At 42.8% G+C, this 19551-nt stretch overlaps 1 protein-coding gene across 1 annotated transcript in view; it reads right to left on the bottom strand.

Annotated features, from left to right (window-relative positions):
• The window catches only part of SLC44A5 (solute carrier family 44 member 5), a gene marked incomplete at its 5' end in the record, with an annotated part of 98296 nt that extends 86054 nt beyond the window's left edge, over positions 1-12242 (bottom strand). Inside the window, one exon of the mRNA XM_082312096.1 lies at positions 12206-12242. Within this exon, the coding sequence (XP_082168222.1) occupies positions 12206-12242 (37 nt within the window). The remainder of the gene's footprint in view (positions 1-12205) is intronic.
• Between the last annotated feature and the right edge of the window lie 7309 nt (positions 12243-19551).

Below are 19551 nucleotides of genomic sequence, written 5' to 3'. Positions count from 1 at the left end.
TTATGTCCTCTGTATCACACCACCTGAATGAGAGCCCATTAGTCCATCTAAGTCAGCATAGTCCAATGAGTACTATGAACTAGATCTCCTGTCTTGGCTACTATTTTTCTCTATCCAAGAGGCAATAAGGAATGAATTTTTAAGCAATGAATATTGCTCCAGGGCCAAATGCTGTCTGCTGTGTCTGAACTTGACCAGGAGCTGCTACAGACACTGCAAAAGGCAACAAGGATAGAGGCATCCCACAGCAACACTGTTTTTTATTAGGGCTTCTGGCTCTCAAACTCGCTGAGAGTCGACCACCTCCCAAACACGTGATCATAGAAAATAAAGTTGGAAGGAACTTTGAAAGGTTGTTCTGTTTGTCTTCTTCCAGGATCTTCCTGGGTACTTCTTCACTGCTTCCTCAACCTATGACTGAAACACCTTCTTCAAAGTCCCAAAGGAATCAGCACAAGTTCAGCAGGAAAAGACTACATGCGAAAACCTAAATGTCCAGGCTGGGGTATATGTTGTACAATGCACAGCCATTATGTTTTGCTTAGCCTTTACTGTAACAAAACAAGGTTGTTAACAAATTTGGGGATGTGTTTATCTTCATCGTATTAAACAAAGCAGAGTCATATTTCACCAAACACACATTGTTCCTAACCTCACAGGAAAGCTCTTATGTTTATGCGCTTTAATAGTTCTAAGTCAACAATTTATGTTATCCTGCTACATGTTTCTGTACTATTGTATTAGGCTAACAGTCATTAAGGAGACACTGTCTCCTTGACACAATACCCAGATTCTAGGGAAAATTATATACTCACACTAGCAGATTTTGTAAATCTGACTGCCTCTGAGCCTGGTACTAGCAACAGGAAAAACAAATAGTAAACACAGTTAAGCAACTGTGAATGTTATGTGTTTTTGCACTTGAGGAGCGAATGCAGAACAAACAAGTTTTTTTTCACATCTGAGTGAAGATCAATTACTGAATTTCCTAACAGGTTTGTTTTAATTTCGTTTAACTGTCACAGCAATTTTTCTTCTGACCAGGTGATTATGTCTAATTTGTTTTATTTTGCTTATCATGGATAACAGTAACAACTAGTCTGTGCAGAATGAGATGTTTATGACTCTTAACATAAGGATGCTGTGTAGAGAAATACAGGTCTGGTATGACAGGAGAGACCTTGAGAAGCGGAGACACAAGATTGGATGGTAATACAGTCTACAAACAGCTCACAACGGACAGTTTCGAAATACAGTGCTGGAGCTGGAAAACGCTGGTTTTCAAGGATAACAAAAGCGAACAAAGAGCAAGTATTTAACATAAGTAAAACACACCATATATAGTAAGTTTGGATATAATTTGAAGTTGCAGGCCAATGAAGAGCAAGGTATAAAAATATGTTAGCAAACACATAAAAAGGTCTCCAAGTGGATCCTAGGGTGAAGAAGAAAAAACCATCAATATCAACATCATATTCCTCCTGGCAAGGCGCTCCAGATGCTAGCAACTCACAGTAACACATACACACACCCCCCTCCCAGCACCAGGATGAAGCCACCAACCTTAGGACCCTTAGGACCTTAGGATGAACCCTCCATCACTACTCCATGTCTTAAGGTTGGTGGCTTCAGTCTGGTGCTGAGGGGTGGATGTGTTACTTTGAGTAACACATGGAAGGATGAACCTTCCATCACTAGGAAAAAGGAAAAGGGGATAGAAACTAAGAAGCATTAATATAACAATTTTAACTCTATTTAACTGTAAGTATTATTGAGACTTTTTTCTGTACAGAAGTACTTTTTCTTCTGTATTAACTAGATTTGAACTAATAAAGATCATTGGATTAGACTGTTAAGATTTTAATTATTCTAACAATATAATTCTTGACTTTATATGAAGTGTGTATCCTCTTTGCCCACAAACAAGGTTTTCAGCTCAGCACAGGTGCTAAATTCTCTTATTACAGACCAACTGTAGTATAAAACACCAAACTTTTCTTCATTTCCTCTCCCTTCCATCACCTCTAATGCATCAAATAATTATGAAAACTGTCTCAGCTTCACTGGTGCACATTCTGAGAAACTCTGACAAATTTGCTATAACAGAGTTGAGATGACACCCTAGCCCAGGAATTTTAAGCATTAAAATAGTTATGTTGATACTGTATTTTATTATTTCAATGAGAGATTATGAAAAACAATATGCCAAAGAGAAGCTACACAGGAAAACCAAACAGCACTATAAATGCATCTACCACTTTGGAGGAGCATCTTTAAGAATTTCTCCTAAATGCCAAAGGTCTGCAGAGGTTGGTGAAAAAAAACCTTGTTTTTAATCCATACTGAGGGTGGTAAGAAATAACTCCATGTGTCTGTAAATACCTATCTTCTTTCCCAAGTACAGGAGCGCACTCTTCCAGTCCAAACCTATGAGAAGTTCTTGACGGTAGACAGCAGGCAACAGTCCAATCATAGCAAGGGACCTGAGCAAGTCCTGGAATATGCTTCAAAGCCTTGGTTTCCAAGAAAGTTCTGATTAACTAGGCCTACTAGGACCAGAGATACGTTTTGCAGCATAATGACTACATTCAGCATGCAAAAATGTTTAGGCCCTTATTTCTTTCATCTCTTGCAATACTGGTTTTAAAGTAGCAAGATAGCCTAATGATATAGGTATTTAAAAAAGCAAAAGAACAACAAACCCAAACCCCAAAACACAGCAACCTAAGCACCTGTCTAAAGCCTAAGACTTGTTCTTTTACCATGAAAGGCTGGGAGCACAGCTGAACTACGGCTTGGGGAGATACGAGTGGGGAAGGGTTTGCAAATACTTGCTACACAAAACCTTGAGTGTTTTGGGTCTGAATTCAGTAAGCCATCTTGGACTAAAAAATGAAGAAATTAAAAAGCTGGAACTTTTTTTCATTTGTCAGGACTGCCTGCTGAAAGACAAACATGTCAGTTATTTAAGCAGCTGTAGCCGGAGAAGTTCAAGGTACTGTCTGTTTGCCTGCTTCCTGACTGAACAAGCCTCCTCTCTTGTCTTTGAGATTTCCACTAGGCTTCTAAAAATATGTAAGCAACTATACTACATGTATGTGCATGAGAGAAATACAGGCAGGGCTAGATTTCATTTTGGTTTTGTTTTACATTTAAGACTGTACCTGATTTTGAAAGCAAGAGAAGCTTGGAAAGAGATGGAGCACCTGAGGATATTTAACTGCCAGCACACCAGAGCATAAACATGTCAAACAAGTATGAGAAAAGTGCCAAGTCTCACTTTCACACAACCATTAGTGTCTCTGCATTTGATATAAAGAGGTTTCTTTAATTTCTTTTTATCAAGTTGAGTTGTGAAAACAACTGCTTTGTGGTAAATGCACAAAATGCCGATTAATTCAAAAAGGATTGCCTTTTAGTGTTTGACAGTCATATTGAGAAGACAAAATGCTGTGGAGACAGACTACAGAGTGTTAAGGAACAGCAAGAGCAGGACTGCTCCCTAAGGCAAGGCAAGTCTGGACCCCAGGATGCCCAAAACACAGGCTGCGCAATGACCTCACACGTACAGCACCAGAGGCAGGCGTGCAAAGCAGTGAGAGCAACAGGTCTTACTGACCGTTCAGTGATCATCAGGCAAGACATGGTAACAGGCCAGGGTCCTCCCAGGAATTCCACGCAGCACTTCAGAAACAGGGCTAGGGACAGACACCCCTAGGACACAGCTCAGGCAGGAACCAAAGGCACCAGCCTGAGCTTAAATGGAACCCCTGGTCAGAGGACATGGGTGGAAGCCCCAGGCAAGACTGGTCAGGGCAATGATGACCTATTCATGCTCTCAGCGTCCTGATGCACAGAAATATCAATGGATTCCTAAACAGAAGGATTCACTAACTCTGACAAAACTGCCAAGTTATGGTAACTGTACTAATTCTAACTCTGCAACAGTTACACTTCATGTTTCTGTGCCATGTCTCCTTTTTCAGAGCACATAGCCCAGGGAATTAAGAACACTAAAGGCTTTAAAAATTCCATACACACATGTAAAGCCTTGTTTTGATAATACAGGGAGTTCCACTACAAGCAGTGGGTTTGAGCTTTATCTCCTCCTGCATGACAATTCCATTACAAACCCACACTTTCCTGGAGTTCGTATCAGGTAGAAACTTCTCAAATCCATCTGACAGAGAACTGTGCAAAGGTTAGAGTTAATTGTTAACATCACTGTTAAATTGTATGGTAGCAGAAAGAATTTCCCCTCAACTACGTGTTAATATCCTGCTTGTTAAAAGACATAACAAAGTTTACGTAGTCATAAAGAAGCCTAGCTTGTTAAACTATTTCTTTCTGGGTAATGTTCAGTGACAGTCATATCACTCAGCAACAAATAATGAACTGAATAGTGTATAACTATGCATAACAGTTAAGTTAATCTCCTTACTTAAAGATGTTCTGATTGCATCATCCTTGTTCAAGGCTGAGCAATACCTTACTCCCAAGAATGGCTCAGCTTAAGTCAATAAGCTGAAAGAAGTACAATACTCAAGCTCGAAAGGATGATAAATCAGAGCCTGGATGCTTTCACATACTCTAGAATCTTAATTGGACTGGAAACTGTAGTAATTAATTTGGCCCAAGAAATACAAAGTACTAGACCACTAGATGAGCAATTTGTATTGACTAAATCCTACTGGTTTTATTGCCTATTCACTTACTGACCTAACTGTTTCTGGTATGCAGTACTTTTCATATTTTAAGAAGATACACTGAATTCAACTCAGCTACTTATATTAATAAAGTAAGCACTTACTGTTGTATCAAAGGAGATGTTTGTAAATTTAACTGAGCTATTGTTTGCATCTTGTCAACAATCTGTTGAAGACCTATTGCAAAAACCTAGAATATGCCTAGCTTTATAAATCCCAGTCATCCCATGAAAGTCTCCATGATAATCCAAATGAGGAAAAGATGTTTGAACTGTTTCTGAGATTAGCGCAATGTAAGAATCCCATGAAGGTATCACTATCACCGACGTTCCAAAGTACAGATGCTTCTGAAATACCATAACTGCACAAAACCCTAAGAATATCCAGTTATCTTTATAATCAGGGTTTTACCATAATACACAATAAACCACACTGCTGTTCAGAAAGTCTCTATTCTATTGGGTAAATACTCTACATTTTTTTTAAACACCCATTAATAGTCACTGTAGTCCAATAAAAATAGTATATGTCTTTAATACTGTCTAGACACATATTTGTATCATATCCTATTGCAGTCAATAATGTGCATTTAAAGTCTTCAAAATACGGATTATGAAAATGCATATTTAAACAGTTCTGAAATGCATATTTACATAATTAACTGTAATTTATCTTGAAGGCTATTGCAAACCTTTGTGTTCGCTCTCACACGATTCTATGGGGATCTTTATTTTTTCTCTAATATTTTAATTTAATATGCATAATAAAAAGTTAGGGTTATCAGTCCTGTGCTTCCTAAAGTTTTGGGGCACAACTTTCTATTGACTTCTTTAGAGACAAATTTGAGTTAAAATCTTGTAATGATAAAAAGGTAAAATGAAACAAATTTGTACTGCGTTTCTAATTCTTTCTTGATTCACTGATTGTTCAGTGAATTATGATACATACTTTATGTCTTATCTATTCCAAGAAAACAAACTCATTATAAGAACATTCAATATGATCATGAACCTCCTGACTACAAGTAATAAATATGTCATACAGCTCAGAGTAAGCAGATGCATCTCCACATTAGACACCTGATTTAGAGCCCAATTCTGCTCTGGGAAGAAATGTTCCTCATACTTTGAGATATTAGAAAGCTAGCTCACACACACAAAGCGTGATGGTCTTATATGCATCCCCTACTGTTTTATGTTTATGAAGTCAAGAGAGAAACAGCAGCCACATTAATGGCCTAAAATTGCTCTGTCACTTTCACCTCAACCAAAGTACACATTGCGGTATCTTCATTTTTTTTCAACAAGTCACCCTTTTGCAAGTATTTTAAGTATTGTGTTTACTAAACCTACTTTTCAATAAATCTACAATGTGATTGCATAAACCTTCTGTATGTGTTTTGTTTATACTTTCCAATCACTTATGATTCCATCATCAACTTCCATTAAATCTGCTAGAAGAGTGGATATGTGTGAAGATAATTTTACATTTTGTGAAAATCAGCAGGAGGCAGAGAAAGACTACCCTGTACATGCCTTGAGGCATGAAAGGTTAAACAAACACCATATTAGACTGCAGAGAATCAAAGATGGGGGGAGGAGAAATTACTGTCTACATGTCCCCCAAAACTTGATTGACTTGGACAACACAATCAGTCACAAGACATGAACACAGGAAACCTGGCTTCCTGAGTTCTGGTACTCATGGACTTTACTTTTTTTAATGGAAAAATTTGGAACACATAATCAAATTCAATTTAATTACCTACTGTTCAGAATCTCCTCACAATTTAAAGTCAACACACCCCCTTCTCCTTCATGTAATTACTACCCAGGCAAATTAGAGGGATGGTATAAGAATTTTAGTCATCTAAACAACTTGGGACAACAGGTGCCTGCTACAAATATAAAAGTGGTATAGAGATCATAGAATGCTTTGGGTTGTAAGGGGCCTTTAAAGATCATCTAGTCCAACCCCCTTGCCATAGGCAGGGACATCTTTTACTAGATCAGCTTGCTCGAAGCTACATCCAACCTGACCTTGAACACTTCCAATGATGGGGCATCCACAGCTTCCCTGGGAAACCCGTTCCAGCATCTCACCACCCTCATCATAAAAAATTTCTTCCTTATGTCCAAACTAGATCTACCCTCTTTCAGTTTAAAACCATTGCCCCTTGTCCTGTCAATACAGGCCTTGGTAAAGAAAGAGTCTTTCTCCCTCCTTCTTACAAGCCCCCTTTATATATTGAAAGGCTGCAGTAAGATCTCCCCAGAGCCTTCTTTTCTCCAGGCTGAACAACCCCAACTCTCTCAGCCTTTCTGCATAGGAGAGGTGTTCCAGCCCTCCGACCAGTTTTGTGGCCCTCCTCTGGACCTGCTCTAACAGGTCCATGTCTTTCTTGTGCTGGTAACCCCACAGCTGGATGCAGTACTCCAGGCGGGGTGTCACCACAGCAGAATACAGGGGGAGAATCACTTCCCTCGACTTGCTAGCCACACTTCTTTTTATGTAGGCCAGGATACAGTTGGCTCTCTGGGCTGCAAGCGCACATTGCCAGCTCATGTCCAATTTTTTGCCCACCAGTATCCCCAAGTCCAGTATCCCCAAGACCTTCTCTGCAATCCATTCATCCCTCAGCCTACATTGATGCTGGGGATTGCCCCGACCCACATGCAGAGCTTTGCACTTGGCCTTGTTGGACTTCAAGCGGTTTGCATGGGTGCACTCCTCAAGTCTGTCATGGTCCCTCTGGATGGCATCCCTTCCCCCTAGCAAATCAACTGCACCACTCAGCTTGGTGTTGTCTGCAAACTTGCTGAGGATACACTTGATCCCACTGTCTATTGTTGTAGATGAAGATATTAAATAGCATTGGTCCCAATACAGACACCACTCGTTACTGGTTTCCACCTGCATATTGAGACATTGACTGTAACTCTTGGGACAAGGATGTTGTGGACCACCGTTACCACAGGACCAGGCAAAAGATGAAGCAGCATGCTAAGAGAGAAAGTTCTCACTCAAAGAGACCTATCTGCAGTAATAAATAACAGGAAACATACTACAAAGTGCTGCTTTTAAAATTCTCTCTCTGTTTTTCTCCCCAGCCCCCTAAATTTATTCCACAGTGAATTGTTTTATCTAAAACTAGGATGTTAGCAAAATCAGACATTGCTGAAGCTCTGTACCTAGGTTCAGCAGATGTGCTCAAAGAGTAAATGATTCATCCCACTTAAAACATGCACTGCAAAGCCTAGATAAAGTGGACCAAATTTATGTCAGAGGAAGAAAGATTTGAACCACCTGACTCTGAGTTTCACCTACTTCTAACACTTCTGAGAATAAAGTGTTAAATCAAGTTTCAGCTTCAATATGAATGTCACTGTTGTGGTTTAACTCCAGTTGGCAACCAAGCACCACACAGCTGCTCACTCACCCTCACCCCCCAGTGGGATGGGGGAGAGAATCTGAAGAGCAGAAGTAAGAAAACTTGTGGGTTGAGATAAGAACAGTTTAATAATTGAAATAAAATTAAAATAATAATTTTTTTAAAAAAAGTAATGAAAAGGAAAACAACAAGAGACAGAGAGACAGGAACAAAACTCAGGAAAAACAAGTGATGCAATTGCTCACCACCCCACCAACTGATGCCCAGCCAGTCCCCGAGCAGCGATCACTGCCCCCGAGCCAACTCGCCCCAGTTTATACACTGAGCATGATGTCATACGGTATGGAATAGCCCTGGGGCCAGTTTGCGTCAGCTGTCCTGGCTGTGCCCCTTCCCAGGTTCTTGTGCACCTCCTCGCTGGCAAAGTACGGGAAGCTGAAAAGTCCTTGACTAAGTATAAGCACTGCTTAGCAACAACTAAAACATCAGTGTGTTGTCACATCATTATTCTCATGCTAAATCCAAGACACACCACTACACCAGCTACGAGGAAGACAATTAACTCTATCCCAGCTGAAACCAGGACAGTCACACACTGGTAAGAAATTTGAACCTCAGAAGGTGAAATGAATTACAGAACATGATATACAAGGATTTATCAGCAGGAGCTAAGAAGGCTTCATCTGCAGCAGTGCCAATAGCTTCCACATCATATGACACTGCTATGGCTAAATAGCCCATTTTCCTTAGATTGAGGATGTCCTTCCTGCATGGTACATATGTGTAACTGGATGAAATCAAGAAAGGGAAATGCAGGCCAAGCTACCATATACCAATAACATATCCTGATACAAAGTTTCATAGTTCATCAAAAGCTCTTCCAAGGGAAACAGAAGAACCGCCCTCACTTGGGAAAATAAACAAATGGAATTCTTTTTAGTAAAAAAACTGACATGATCGCTTCACAGCAGTAACTAGGAATCCCAACTATAGACTCAAGTTTTGGTTGCATCCCCTACTGGCAAAAGAAATCATAGGAAACTAGTTCTTCCTAGAGAGGGTCTAAATATGCAGATATAAAAAAGTAAGCTAGCTGAATTTTAGTTGAAAGTAATAAAATTTGGCACTTCATATACTTTCTCTTCTTAAAATAGTGACAAAAGCTTTCTTAAAAGACAACGTCATCATCCATTTGGACTTCAGTGATTTGTAAGCTAACAACTGAACTACAGTTCACGACCATAGGAAATTACTTATGGTACAATCACTGCTAAGAGCCTGATTCTGCAATGAAGTAAAAAAGAACTTTACCATTTATTTCAACAGTCACATGACAGCCCTTAACATTGCAGTTACATGAAAGAAAATACTACTTTAGTTAAAAAAATAAAGATCCCACAACCTCAAAAATCAGCTACAATGAGAAAAGGAAATAATGAGTAATTTGCCTCCTTAGCTTCAGTGGCAATCTTCCTGTTGGGAAATAACTTTGTTTTTTCTCATTTGTAAGTCCCCTGCTAGAGAGAGAGGCCTCGATAAAGTCAATGTCATTATTCTTCACAAATCCTTCATATTTAACCCATTTTAAGGAAAAACTTGATGCAATTCCTGGAGCCAGCTTACAGGCTGGCTCAAGGAAGATTAAACTTAAGGAAGCACTACTAAGCTTGTTTTCAAAGATGAACTTACGGTCCTTCTCACACATGCATGCAGACAGACAACACAGCTAGAAGCGAGAGAGCTTAAGAGGAACAGGCCTCAAAATGGCTATGGGCTTATCAAAACCTTTTACAGAGCCATATTCACACTACCAGTCAACCATTCTGTCCGGTACCTTGGGCTTGCAGCAGTCAGTCTAACACTAATAACCAGCCATCTGATAGGATACTTGTTACCTCAAAGAGAAATCTGAGGTAGTTACAAAACTGTTCACGGAGCCTAATGTCAGCTGTCAACTGTGGGCTTGACTCATCTCTTCTGAAGAATCGGATTGATGCCACAAGTTAAAAGACCACAACTTTTGAGATGAATTTGCCTTTGTCATTTATAAATGCTGAAACTCTGAGGAATCCTTGAGATTCCCAGGAGAGAGGTTTAGGACACCTATACCTCTGAAAAATATACCTGTGGGCTAATAAATAACCAGTTACTGGCAGAGACAACAAAGTCAAGAGAATAACTATTACAGCAACCTAATTTAAAAGGAAAACCATATCGTTTATGCTGAATTCAGAAATGCTGCGCTTTCCTTTTGTAAGTCTTTAACATTACGTGATCTAACAGGGAAAACAAATCCAAATTCAAACCTTGCTTCCCAATATAAGACTAGAGCAATTACTCAAGATTTCTGCAAATGTGGTAACACAATGCACACTATCACTAACAAAATCCACATATGCAAATAAGATAAAAGGAAGTAAACACACTGATGGCAAGAAACAGCTAAAATAGCAAAAATTCTAGTCAGAATAATTCTTCAGAACTACAAGGTGATTACAGACACATTGCTCTCCTCCCTCGAGTTGAATAACTAAAGGAACGCCCTTTCTTACCTGAGTAACATGCTTTGAAAAATGAAGTTACAAAATGATTGTATTATCATATCACAATACAACACTCGGTACTTCCCGTCACAACTTTCTTATCAGAGTGTTCTTGCTTACAAATGGCAAACAAGGAAGCATACACAGCACTTACTGAACTCTACTCAAAAGGTATTTTCCCTTCCTGAATACTGTGTTCCTGCTCTTCTTTCAGAAGAATATTTCCATGCCTACCTTTCTACCGTCAGTGCTGAATATCTATGGTCCTAGGCCTACTCCCTCTGCAGTAACCTGCAAAACCATTTGAATTCCATAGGAGTAGGAACAGGTTCTCTCAGAAGTCAAATAACTACAGACTCACCTATTTAGATTTCACATTTGAAACACACTCATTTCCTTCTGGCTTGTTTTCCCTCCCTAAAGGCTTATTTTCCTTTTCTTTTTTGTGAGGAAGCTAAGCTGTGAATTTTCTTTTAGCCACATCAAGGTTCAGACCATAGAGGTGAATTATAAAATAGAGTTTTCCGAGTTGTAAACATGCCACACAGCATGCCTGTGATACCAAGGCAAAGGCTGCTTTACCAAGCCCTTTCTGCCCATTTGTATAACTCAGCCAATTACAGGCAGCCTTTGGGACTCACAGAAAAGAAGCCTTGTTTCTAAGGGGGTTTGCTCATTCTGCAGATTTGTTTTGCCACGGAAATCTCGCGCACATTGGCAGAGGAAATCGGTTTTGTAGCGACACCTTCAAACAGGCTAAGAAGCTTTGCAAACCCCGTGTCCTCTGTCGCAAATATACTGGCTTCCAAGGAGCAATTAAAGCAGAGCTCGAGCACCGGGATGAAGTTCTGCCCCCGGTGACCTTCCCCGACGCGCTGGCTGGCAGGATCCAGTCAGGGAGCGGAGCGGGCTCAGTCCGGGCACCCCGGCTGCGGAGCTCCCAGTCCCTACGCCCAAAGCACCAGCACCCCACAAGCACCGCCAGCACAGCGGGCTGCCGGCCCCGGTACCCCGGCCCGCCGGTAAGCAGCCCCCAGCCCCGCACACCGCTCCCGCGCGCCCAACGGCCGGCGCGGCCTGGCCCGGCCCGGCCCCGCTGGCCCGAGGGCCGCCCCTCCCCGCCGCCGCGCACCTGCCGCCCGGCGGCCTTCCCGCCCGCCCGCACCGGCCACCGGGCCCCGGGCGGGCACGCACCGCGGCCCGCTCCTCCCCAGAGCGCGGACAAAGCGGCCACAACGCACCTGCTGCCGGGGAGGAGGTTCTCGCCCTGCCCGCCCCCATCTCTGCGCCCACCGGCTCCCCTCCCCGAACCCGACCGCCCCGCCTTCTTCGGGCCGGGCGAGCCGCAGCACAAGCGAAGAGGTGCCCCGGCGCCTTCGGGGTGCCCGGGGGGGCCCTACGCCCACCGCGCCCCCAGCATCCGCCGAGGGAAACAAACTCCGGCTGCCGCTGCACGCCGGCTGGATCCGCAATGTAAACAGGCCGGAGGGAGGCAGAGGCGCCGGCTGCCTCCGCCCGCTAGCACCGGCGCCCGCCCCGCCTTGCCCCCGCGCCCGGGCGCTCACCGTAGAGAGGCGTGGAGGCTTCTCCCTTCCTCGCCATCGTCTCCCGGTGCCCTCCGCGCCGGCACAGCCAGGGGCCCGGCGCCTCCGCCCGCCGCTCAGCGCGCTCTTTGTTGCCGTGAAGGCATGAGAGGCGGCAGCGGCCGGGCAGCCTCCCGCTCCGCTCCGCTCCGCTCCCCTCCGCCGCGGCCGCTCGGAACACCGCCCGCGCCCCGCGCTGACCCTCCCGTCCCGTCGGCTCCGCGGCCGACGCCTGCGCCGAGCCCGCGGGGGCGGTGCCCGAGCCGGGCGGGGGGGGCCGCGGGCAGAGGGGGCGCGCCGAGGGCAGGCGGAGGGGCGGCGGGACGGCCCGCAGCCGGCAGCCGGACCGCACGCCCCCTCCTCGGGACGCGCCTCGCTAACTTCGCCCGGGCCCGGCTCCCGGCGACAACTTCGGCAGCTGGTGGCAGCGGGCGCCCTACCTGGCGGGGTCCGCGGCGGGGAGGTCTCCATCCTCTGCCCCCGCCGCCAGCCGCTGCCTGGGCGGAGCGCCCTGCCGCCGAGCGCCCGTCCTTCCCCGGCGAAACGCGACTGCCAGCAGCCGGCTCGGCTCCGGCGGGCGCCCGTGCCGCTGTCAGGGTGGGAAGGCTCCCCCTTTCCGTGCCCGGAGCCTGGAGGAAGCAGACAGCGGGTCCTGGAGCCGCTTGCGGCCCGCCCGGGCCCCGCCGGCACCGGGAGCGACCTTGGAAAGCGCCTGCCGCCGCCGCCCCGCGGAGCTGTCCGGGCCGCCCGTGCTGAGCTGTCCGGGCCGGGCCGGGCCGGGCCGGGCCGCCCCGCGGGGAGCAGCCTCCAGCCCAGGCGAGGAAAGGGCTGCTGAGAAGTCGAAGCACTCCGGTATGCTCACAGAGAGCTGGGGTTTCCCTCTCCTCCTGACCGGGAGGAATTTTAACACTTCAGTTTTGGTTCTGGGTGGGGGTATTTTCATGATTCAGTCAAAAAATAATGTTCAGTCCTGGCAAATACAAATTGCTGGTCATAAACTTTCCTTTAGTTGTCACCATCCACCTCCCTTTGTTTTATCCGAATGAGGCAATGGCCTCCTAAAGAGCAATTAGTCTGATTGCTGAGATTCCTTTTCAGTTCTGACAGCCCAAATCATCCCTACAGCGAAAGGACACTATATTCAGATGTCGCATTGCTATTTATCTATTAATCTGTTGTTAGGGAAACATCACTAAGTCCAACACAGACAACATTTTGTATTGCAAAAATTTTGAAACAACCCTGTGTAATTCTTGACAGAAGTGCACCTGTAGGCCATCATTTACATTTTTACACATCAGCAATTTGAGGAAAAGGTACTTTCCAAGGCTTGCAAATAAAGGTACCCTTTCAAATATTGGCTTAAGACCCTCAGAAGCACACGATTATGTTATTTATGAGTAAATTAATACACATAGATCATGGAAGTTGTTACTATGCTTGTATTGAAACATAAACCGATCATACACGCATTAGAGGCAGTGAGGGTATGTGCCTCCTCCACAGTCAGTGCAACATCAGCTCTTGTAGAGCTAGCTGCCTTGGCTGGTTTTAAGAAAACTAAATCAGGCATATGTAGCACCTTATCCATCCTTCCAGAGGTTTCAGGTCAGGCCAATCGCTCTAATAATTGCTGAATTTCACATATGCAGTTTTCTCTGCTAGTAGCGGAAGTACTGGGGAAGTTATTTCCTCTTCTGCGTTAAATTGTAAGGATTTATTTGTCCTTCTAACTTTTAAAATGAATAGTTGCATCCTCTGGTTACCCTGTTTCATCAGAATACTACCTAGGCAGAGGTTTATGCATCCTATGCACTACTGGTGGTCTGCAAAGTTAATGAGAGTTCTTTCTTAAACCTAGTCCACTGACCTTAAGCCACTTACCTGGTCTAGCTACTAAAGATGCCTGTCTGTGTTCCTGGAAATGAATCCCAATGGTAAACACCTGATGTGGAAAAGGGATGACATACTTTGCTATCTAAGAAGAAATCCTTATTTCATCTCAGTGTTGATGACTAGGAGAACAATTCAGACAATCTCACCTACAGAAAGAAGAGCTTCTTGTGTCACAGATGGAGTCAAACGTGAGAAAAGCTGCATAGGACCGCTTTGTAAGAAGCAAGGTGGTGGGTTAACGTCTTCTGGCTCATTCTGATAAGGCATTGCAACCTGAAGGTAGCAGGGCATGACAGGATTTGCCAGTCAGAGCTGAAGCAGTATTCTCAGAGAAGCTTCAGTACTATTCCACAGCTCGGTGTTATTCTGTTCCCTCCGTGCAGAGAGGTGTATCTACATATGGCCTACTTTCGAGAATGGACACTGGAATCTTAACAAACTACATGATAAAAAACATAGGTAATGAAGTTTATATAGCCAGTATATATACAAATATAGTTTATTAAATAATTAATTAAATGAATAAATTAAATAACATATATTTGTGTATATACAAATAAATATATAAAATATATATCTATCATATATATGGTATATATAATATACAGCATACACAATATATTATATAGTATTTATATTATGTATTGTATTTAACATGTTATATTTAACTTACGTACTATATAACATATAGCAAATGTTATATATGTTATATATAACAGAACATATATATATGTTGGGCTATGGCTAACAATCAGAAATAAACTTTTACTTACACTGCACTTCCAAGTTCTGGCAAAAAAACCTCAGATGCACTCTAGCAAAGTTGTTTCCTTCTTTTCATTAGGGTTAATAGACCAATATGAAATTAGGATTTTATGATTTTTTTAAAGAATAAAATCATATATAATATTAAGAAGTTAGTGTAGAATCCTCCAGAAGAAGTAACTTTTGACTTCGTTCTGACTATCAGAACCAAGGAATAACTTAAAAATACAGTAAAAAAAGAGAAAACTTGCTAAAAAGAATTTAAAAGGTTAGAATACACTAAAAACTACATGAGTTAGAGTTTTTCAGGTAGATAGGAGGCTATGTAAGGACACCACTTTGAGACATAGCAGATCATCTTTATATATTCACATTTCTCAGAGGGGCCTGAGAAATGGCAAAAGGAAGCCAGCACGTCTAGACAGAATGAAAAGGGCAGTTGCTACAAACAAGGAGGAATCTTTTGATAAGTTGAAGTTTTGTTCAAATGAGTAAACTATAAAGGATCACAAAATTTGGCAGGTAAAATGTGAAAGCACAATAGAGCAGACCAAAAAAGAGTTTGAGCGTTAATTTGCAAAAAGTGTGGACACTAAAAATAATCCTTTTTTTAAAGGCCAAGAGCAGGGAGAGAATATGCAGGGCCAATATGATATTTTCCTTAAGCTTCCTATGCATATATAGACTTGAAGGTGATAAACATTTTGGAAATTTTTGAAAATACTTCTGATGAAAATCCAGAAAACTGCAGACTGATAAACCTCACCTCTGCACATTGCAAACAGTGGAAACTACAATAATGCAGACAGACTTGGAATATATGATATATTGGGAAGTATGATTTTTGTAGAGAAGTCAGGGCTCAGAACTCCTGGAGATCTCCTAAGGAGTCAGCAAGCATGTAGATGAGGGAATACAGCTGATCTCCAGGTTACTTGGATTTCTGAAAACATTCCACAAGGGTCCTCATCAAAAAGTCTTAAACAAATTAAGCCACCATAGAGGGAAAAGAAAAAGTCTTTTTATGGCTAAAAAATGTTAAGGGATGTTAGGAGTGAGGGCGCTGCCTTCGACAGTACCTACACACAGGACCCCCATTTACCACAAGCACAGGCAGCCATGTCCCCTCCTCATCTTGGGCTGGCAGAGACAAAAGGTCACTAGTGCAGGCACATGCACGAGGCTCTCCAGGTGCACAAGCACATGCACATTCGTGGCTTCTCTGTCTGCCCAGTTCCCCTGCCTGGATCCCAGCCCTCTTACCTGCCTCACGGGCTGCCTGCTTGCTGCCTGGTCTAGCTTGATGCTTGCTGCAAATGCATAGCGCTCACACTCATCCCACAGGCACTCCACACTCACAGGTCACCCTGGATAACAGCATGGATCCTTGCCTGCCTGATATCCCTGCCTGGACCCAGAGTCTCCTACTCACCGGTGAGCCCAGCTTGAAGTTTGCCAGCGAACTTTAGGGAGGACACTGGCACTGGCCACCCTCAGCAGCCAGCACCAGGCGCACGAGCTGTGACCCGTGGTCCCGCTCCAGCGGCTGGCACTGAGCTGCTCACTCGCCTCACCCACACTGGTCCCTCACAGTAGCAGGTTTTCAGGACACACGCTGTTCCCACCTCAGCAGCCAGCAGCCGAGATCTCCACCCGCTCCAGTAGCTGACACTGAGACCACACTGGCTCCAGTAGCTGATACCACAGGCCGGCGGCACCCACATCCCCAGTCTGACTCCATTTGCTGGTACCAAATCCACTCACACAGGACCCTGAGTAGCTGGCACTTCATCCTTACAACACACATACACATGGGATAGATAGTGAGATTACAAAGAGAGGTAGTTAAGAAAAGATTTAATAAGAAGATAGGATTTAATAAGAAGACTGTGGTGATCAGGTGCTGGGCTCAGTCAGACAAGTGTACTGACTGCCCTCTTTTACACATGACTGGTCTGTTTTATATCCCATTCTGTCTATTCCTCCTTTGTTCCTCCAGATGCCCTTCCCCTGCACATTCCTTCATTAGTTTGCATAGCTCCACAGATCCCTTTCCAACATTCCGGACCCTCAGGTTTGCATCCTTATCAGTTACGAAGTCCTACTTTCCCTGTAGTTTATTGAGAGCCAGTTGGTTTCTTGTCTTTGTCACTGCTATGTTTGCGTGTCAAGTTTGTGTCTCCATATTTTGTTTATGACTTCCCACTTTTTCTTGGTATCCCATTTGACAAGACCTTTGATCAGATAACCTTACTGATTAGTGTGTGTCTCTTTATGTTCTTGTTTATGGTTTCCTCCTTTTCTTGTTCTCCCTTTTTGCATTGAAAAGGTTATTGACCAGGTACTCTTAAAGGAGCAGACACTTTCCTTCCACATACCCTTACAAAAATATTTTTTAAAAATTTCAAGACTAAACAAAAAATTTGTTACAGTGGTGGGGTCACCCATGGAATCTCAAAGACTTACGTGTTGGGACTCTTGCTGTTCCAGGTACTCATCAAGGATTTGAAAAAGGAGAGGAACACTGCAGTGGAAAATTTTCCTGCTGATAGTAAGTTATTTATGGGACTGAAAGAATCTCAGATAAGCTCAGGGTAGATAAATGTAAAATGATTCAGACAAGGGGTGCAGAGAAATAGCTATATACAAAGATGAGCTTTGAGTTGACCATTACATCCCAGAAATCATATTTTGCTATCATAGATAATATATGAAAATTTTCATTTCAGTGTTCAGAGGTAGTCAAAAAAGAGTACCAGAAAATAACAGAAAAAGAGAACAGAACAGAACTTATACTCTCATCTTTATGCAAGAACATGAGCCACTTTATGATTCTGATTATTTCGCCACAAAACCAAGACATTGTAGAAAATATCCAAAGAAGATTATTCAGCCTGGAAAAGAAATAGCTAAGGGGACATTGAGACATTTTTCTCTTAAATCATTGACATGAAGAGGGTGACTAGGGACTGACGGTTCACTGCCTCTTCCAATTCAAACAGTAGGGACAACAAATGAAGTTGAAAACAAGCAAACTGAAGTGGTTCTTCATAGTGTAAGAAACTAAGCTGTGGTTCCCAACACATTTAAAAAGCAACTGGCCGAGTTAATGGAAGAGACATCCATGAAGTGTTATTAAATACAAAGGCATTACCTCCAGCTCAGGAAACTTCTAAACTGGAAAATTTTTGGAGGGTAGAAGAACAAAATTGAAAAAAATATCACTGCATTATTGGCAAATGCTCTGTTCTTGAACCCTTCCCTAAGCATTCTTCATTGCAATAACCATAAACAGGACACCATCCTAGATGGACCTTTGATCTGACCTAGTACAAGACTTGTTACTTTCCTGGAAAAATGAGTTTTAGCTATCAGTGTCGCAAAGGGCCTACTCGTTTGTCACATGAACATTATATGAAAATCTCAACCTTCACCTTCTTGTGCCCATATTCTCACTCCCATTATTATTCTTCCAGGATCTTCAACACAAGATTTCTCTCTTTCTTTACTTTTTCACTGCACATACCTCAATAGGGCTATAATCTCAGCTAGTCTTTCTGAACTCTATCTTACATAATTCAACAACAGCAACAGCTGTGATCATTATTGAATTCTGTCTTGCAGGCACAAGTTCTGTCAGCTGTTATGGAAATTGGAACTCTTGTGATTTAAGGCAGAATTTACTTTGTGTTTTGTCATTTGCTGCACTTGCTAAAAATAATTATACACTTTTTACTATAAAATTAATGTCTACATTGTATCTTACATCAATACCCATTTACATGGTTAAGTTCTTGTACGCTATTAAATGTTAGCATCGGTTTGGTCTTGCATAGCCACAAGTGGTACTTTATAACATAAATGTTGATGAAAACCCAGCCTACAGGGGGCTTCCTGCAGCGCCCCCTGCTGTCTCTGCGGCGTTAAGACGCCGCTTTTGCGGAGCTTCACGTTCCATCAGAGGCGTTTTGCCACAGCCGCACACTCCTCTGACAAAACACCTTTTTAATTACTTTACTGTTTTGGTATCTAATCTACAAGTGTTAAATACGTTTGAGAGATGTGTTCCTTGCAACTGGACAAGGGCATTTATTAATACATGATTCTGGAAGGAGAAATGTACCAAACAACACAGCTTGAATACTTTTTTAGCTGCTAAAGTGCCTGCTGCAGCATATTTCAATATGATGATTAAAATTGATTTAGTGCTAAAATGTCCTAGACGCTTCCTTTACACATAGATAGGCCTTATCTCATTCTATTTTTTTTTTTTTAATTTTTAACTTGTTTATCTTTCACACAAGTGAAAGCCATGGTTGTCTAAGTAAGTACTTGCTTGTGCAGTACACAATTTTTACTGTAGTAAAAGTGATCAGAGGAATAATAAGTAATAAACATGACAGAGTAGTAAGGGTTTGAGAAGATAAAAAGGAAAGGCAGGTGCTGTATTTCCTGCTTCTGTGAGAAATGCTAAGAATGCTAGATACACATAACAGAAACTTCTACCTATTGTCACTCCTTACATAAATAATTTTGAACCTCAAAGTTCAAGTGGTTCAGGCTTTGACAGATAACCTTGCCATCTTTCATATCCCTCTCTTCCCAAATACCTAGTAGACAGGGACCACTGAGTGGAGGTCGTCTGTGCTTTGAATTTTCCGCTCCAG

The sequence above is a fragment of the Platalea leucorodia genome, assembly GCF_965183815.1.
Source record: "Platalea leucorodia genome assembly, chromosome: 5".
In the NCBI taxonomy this organism is placed as follows: Eukaryota; Metazoa; Chordata; class Aves; order Pelecaniformes; family Threskiornithidae; genus Platalea; species Platalea leucorodia.
This window is presented reverse-complemented; position numbering and strand designations above follow the sequence as displayed.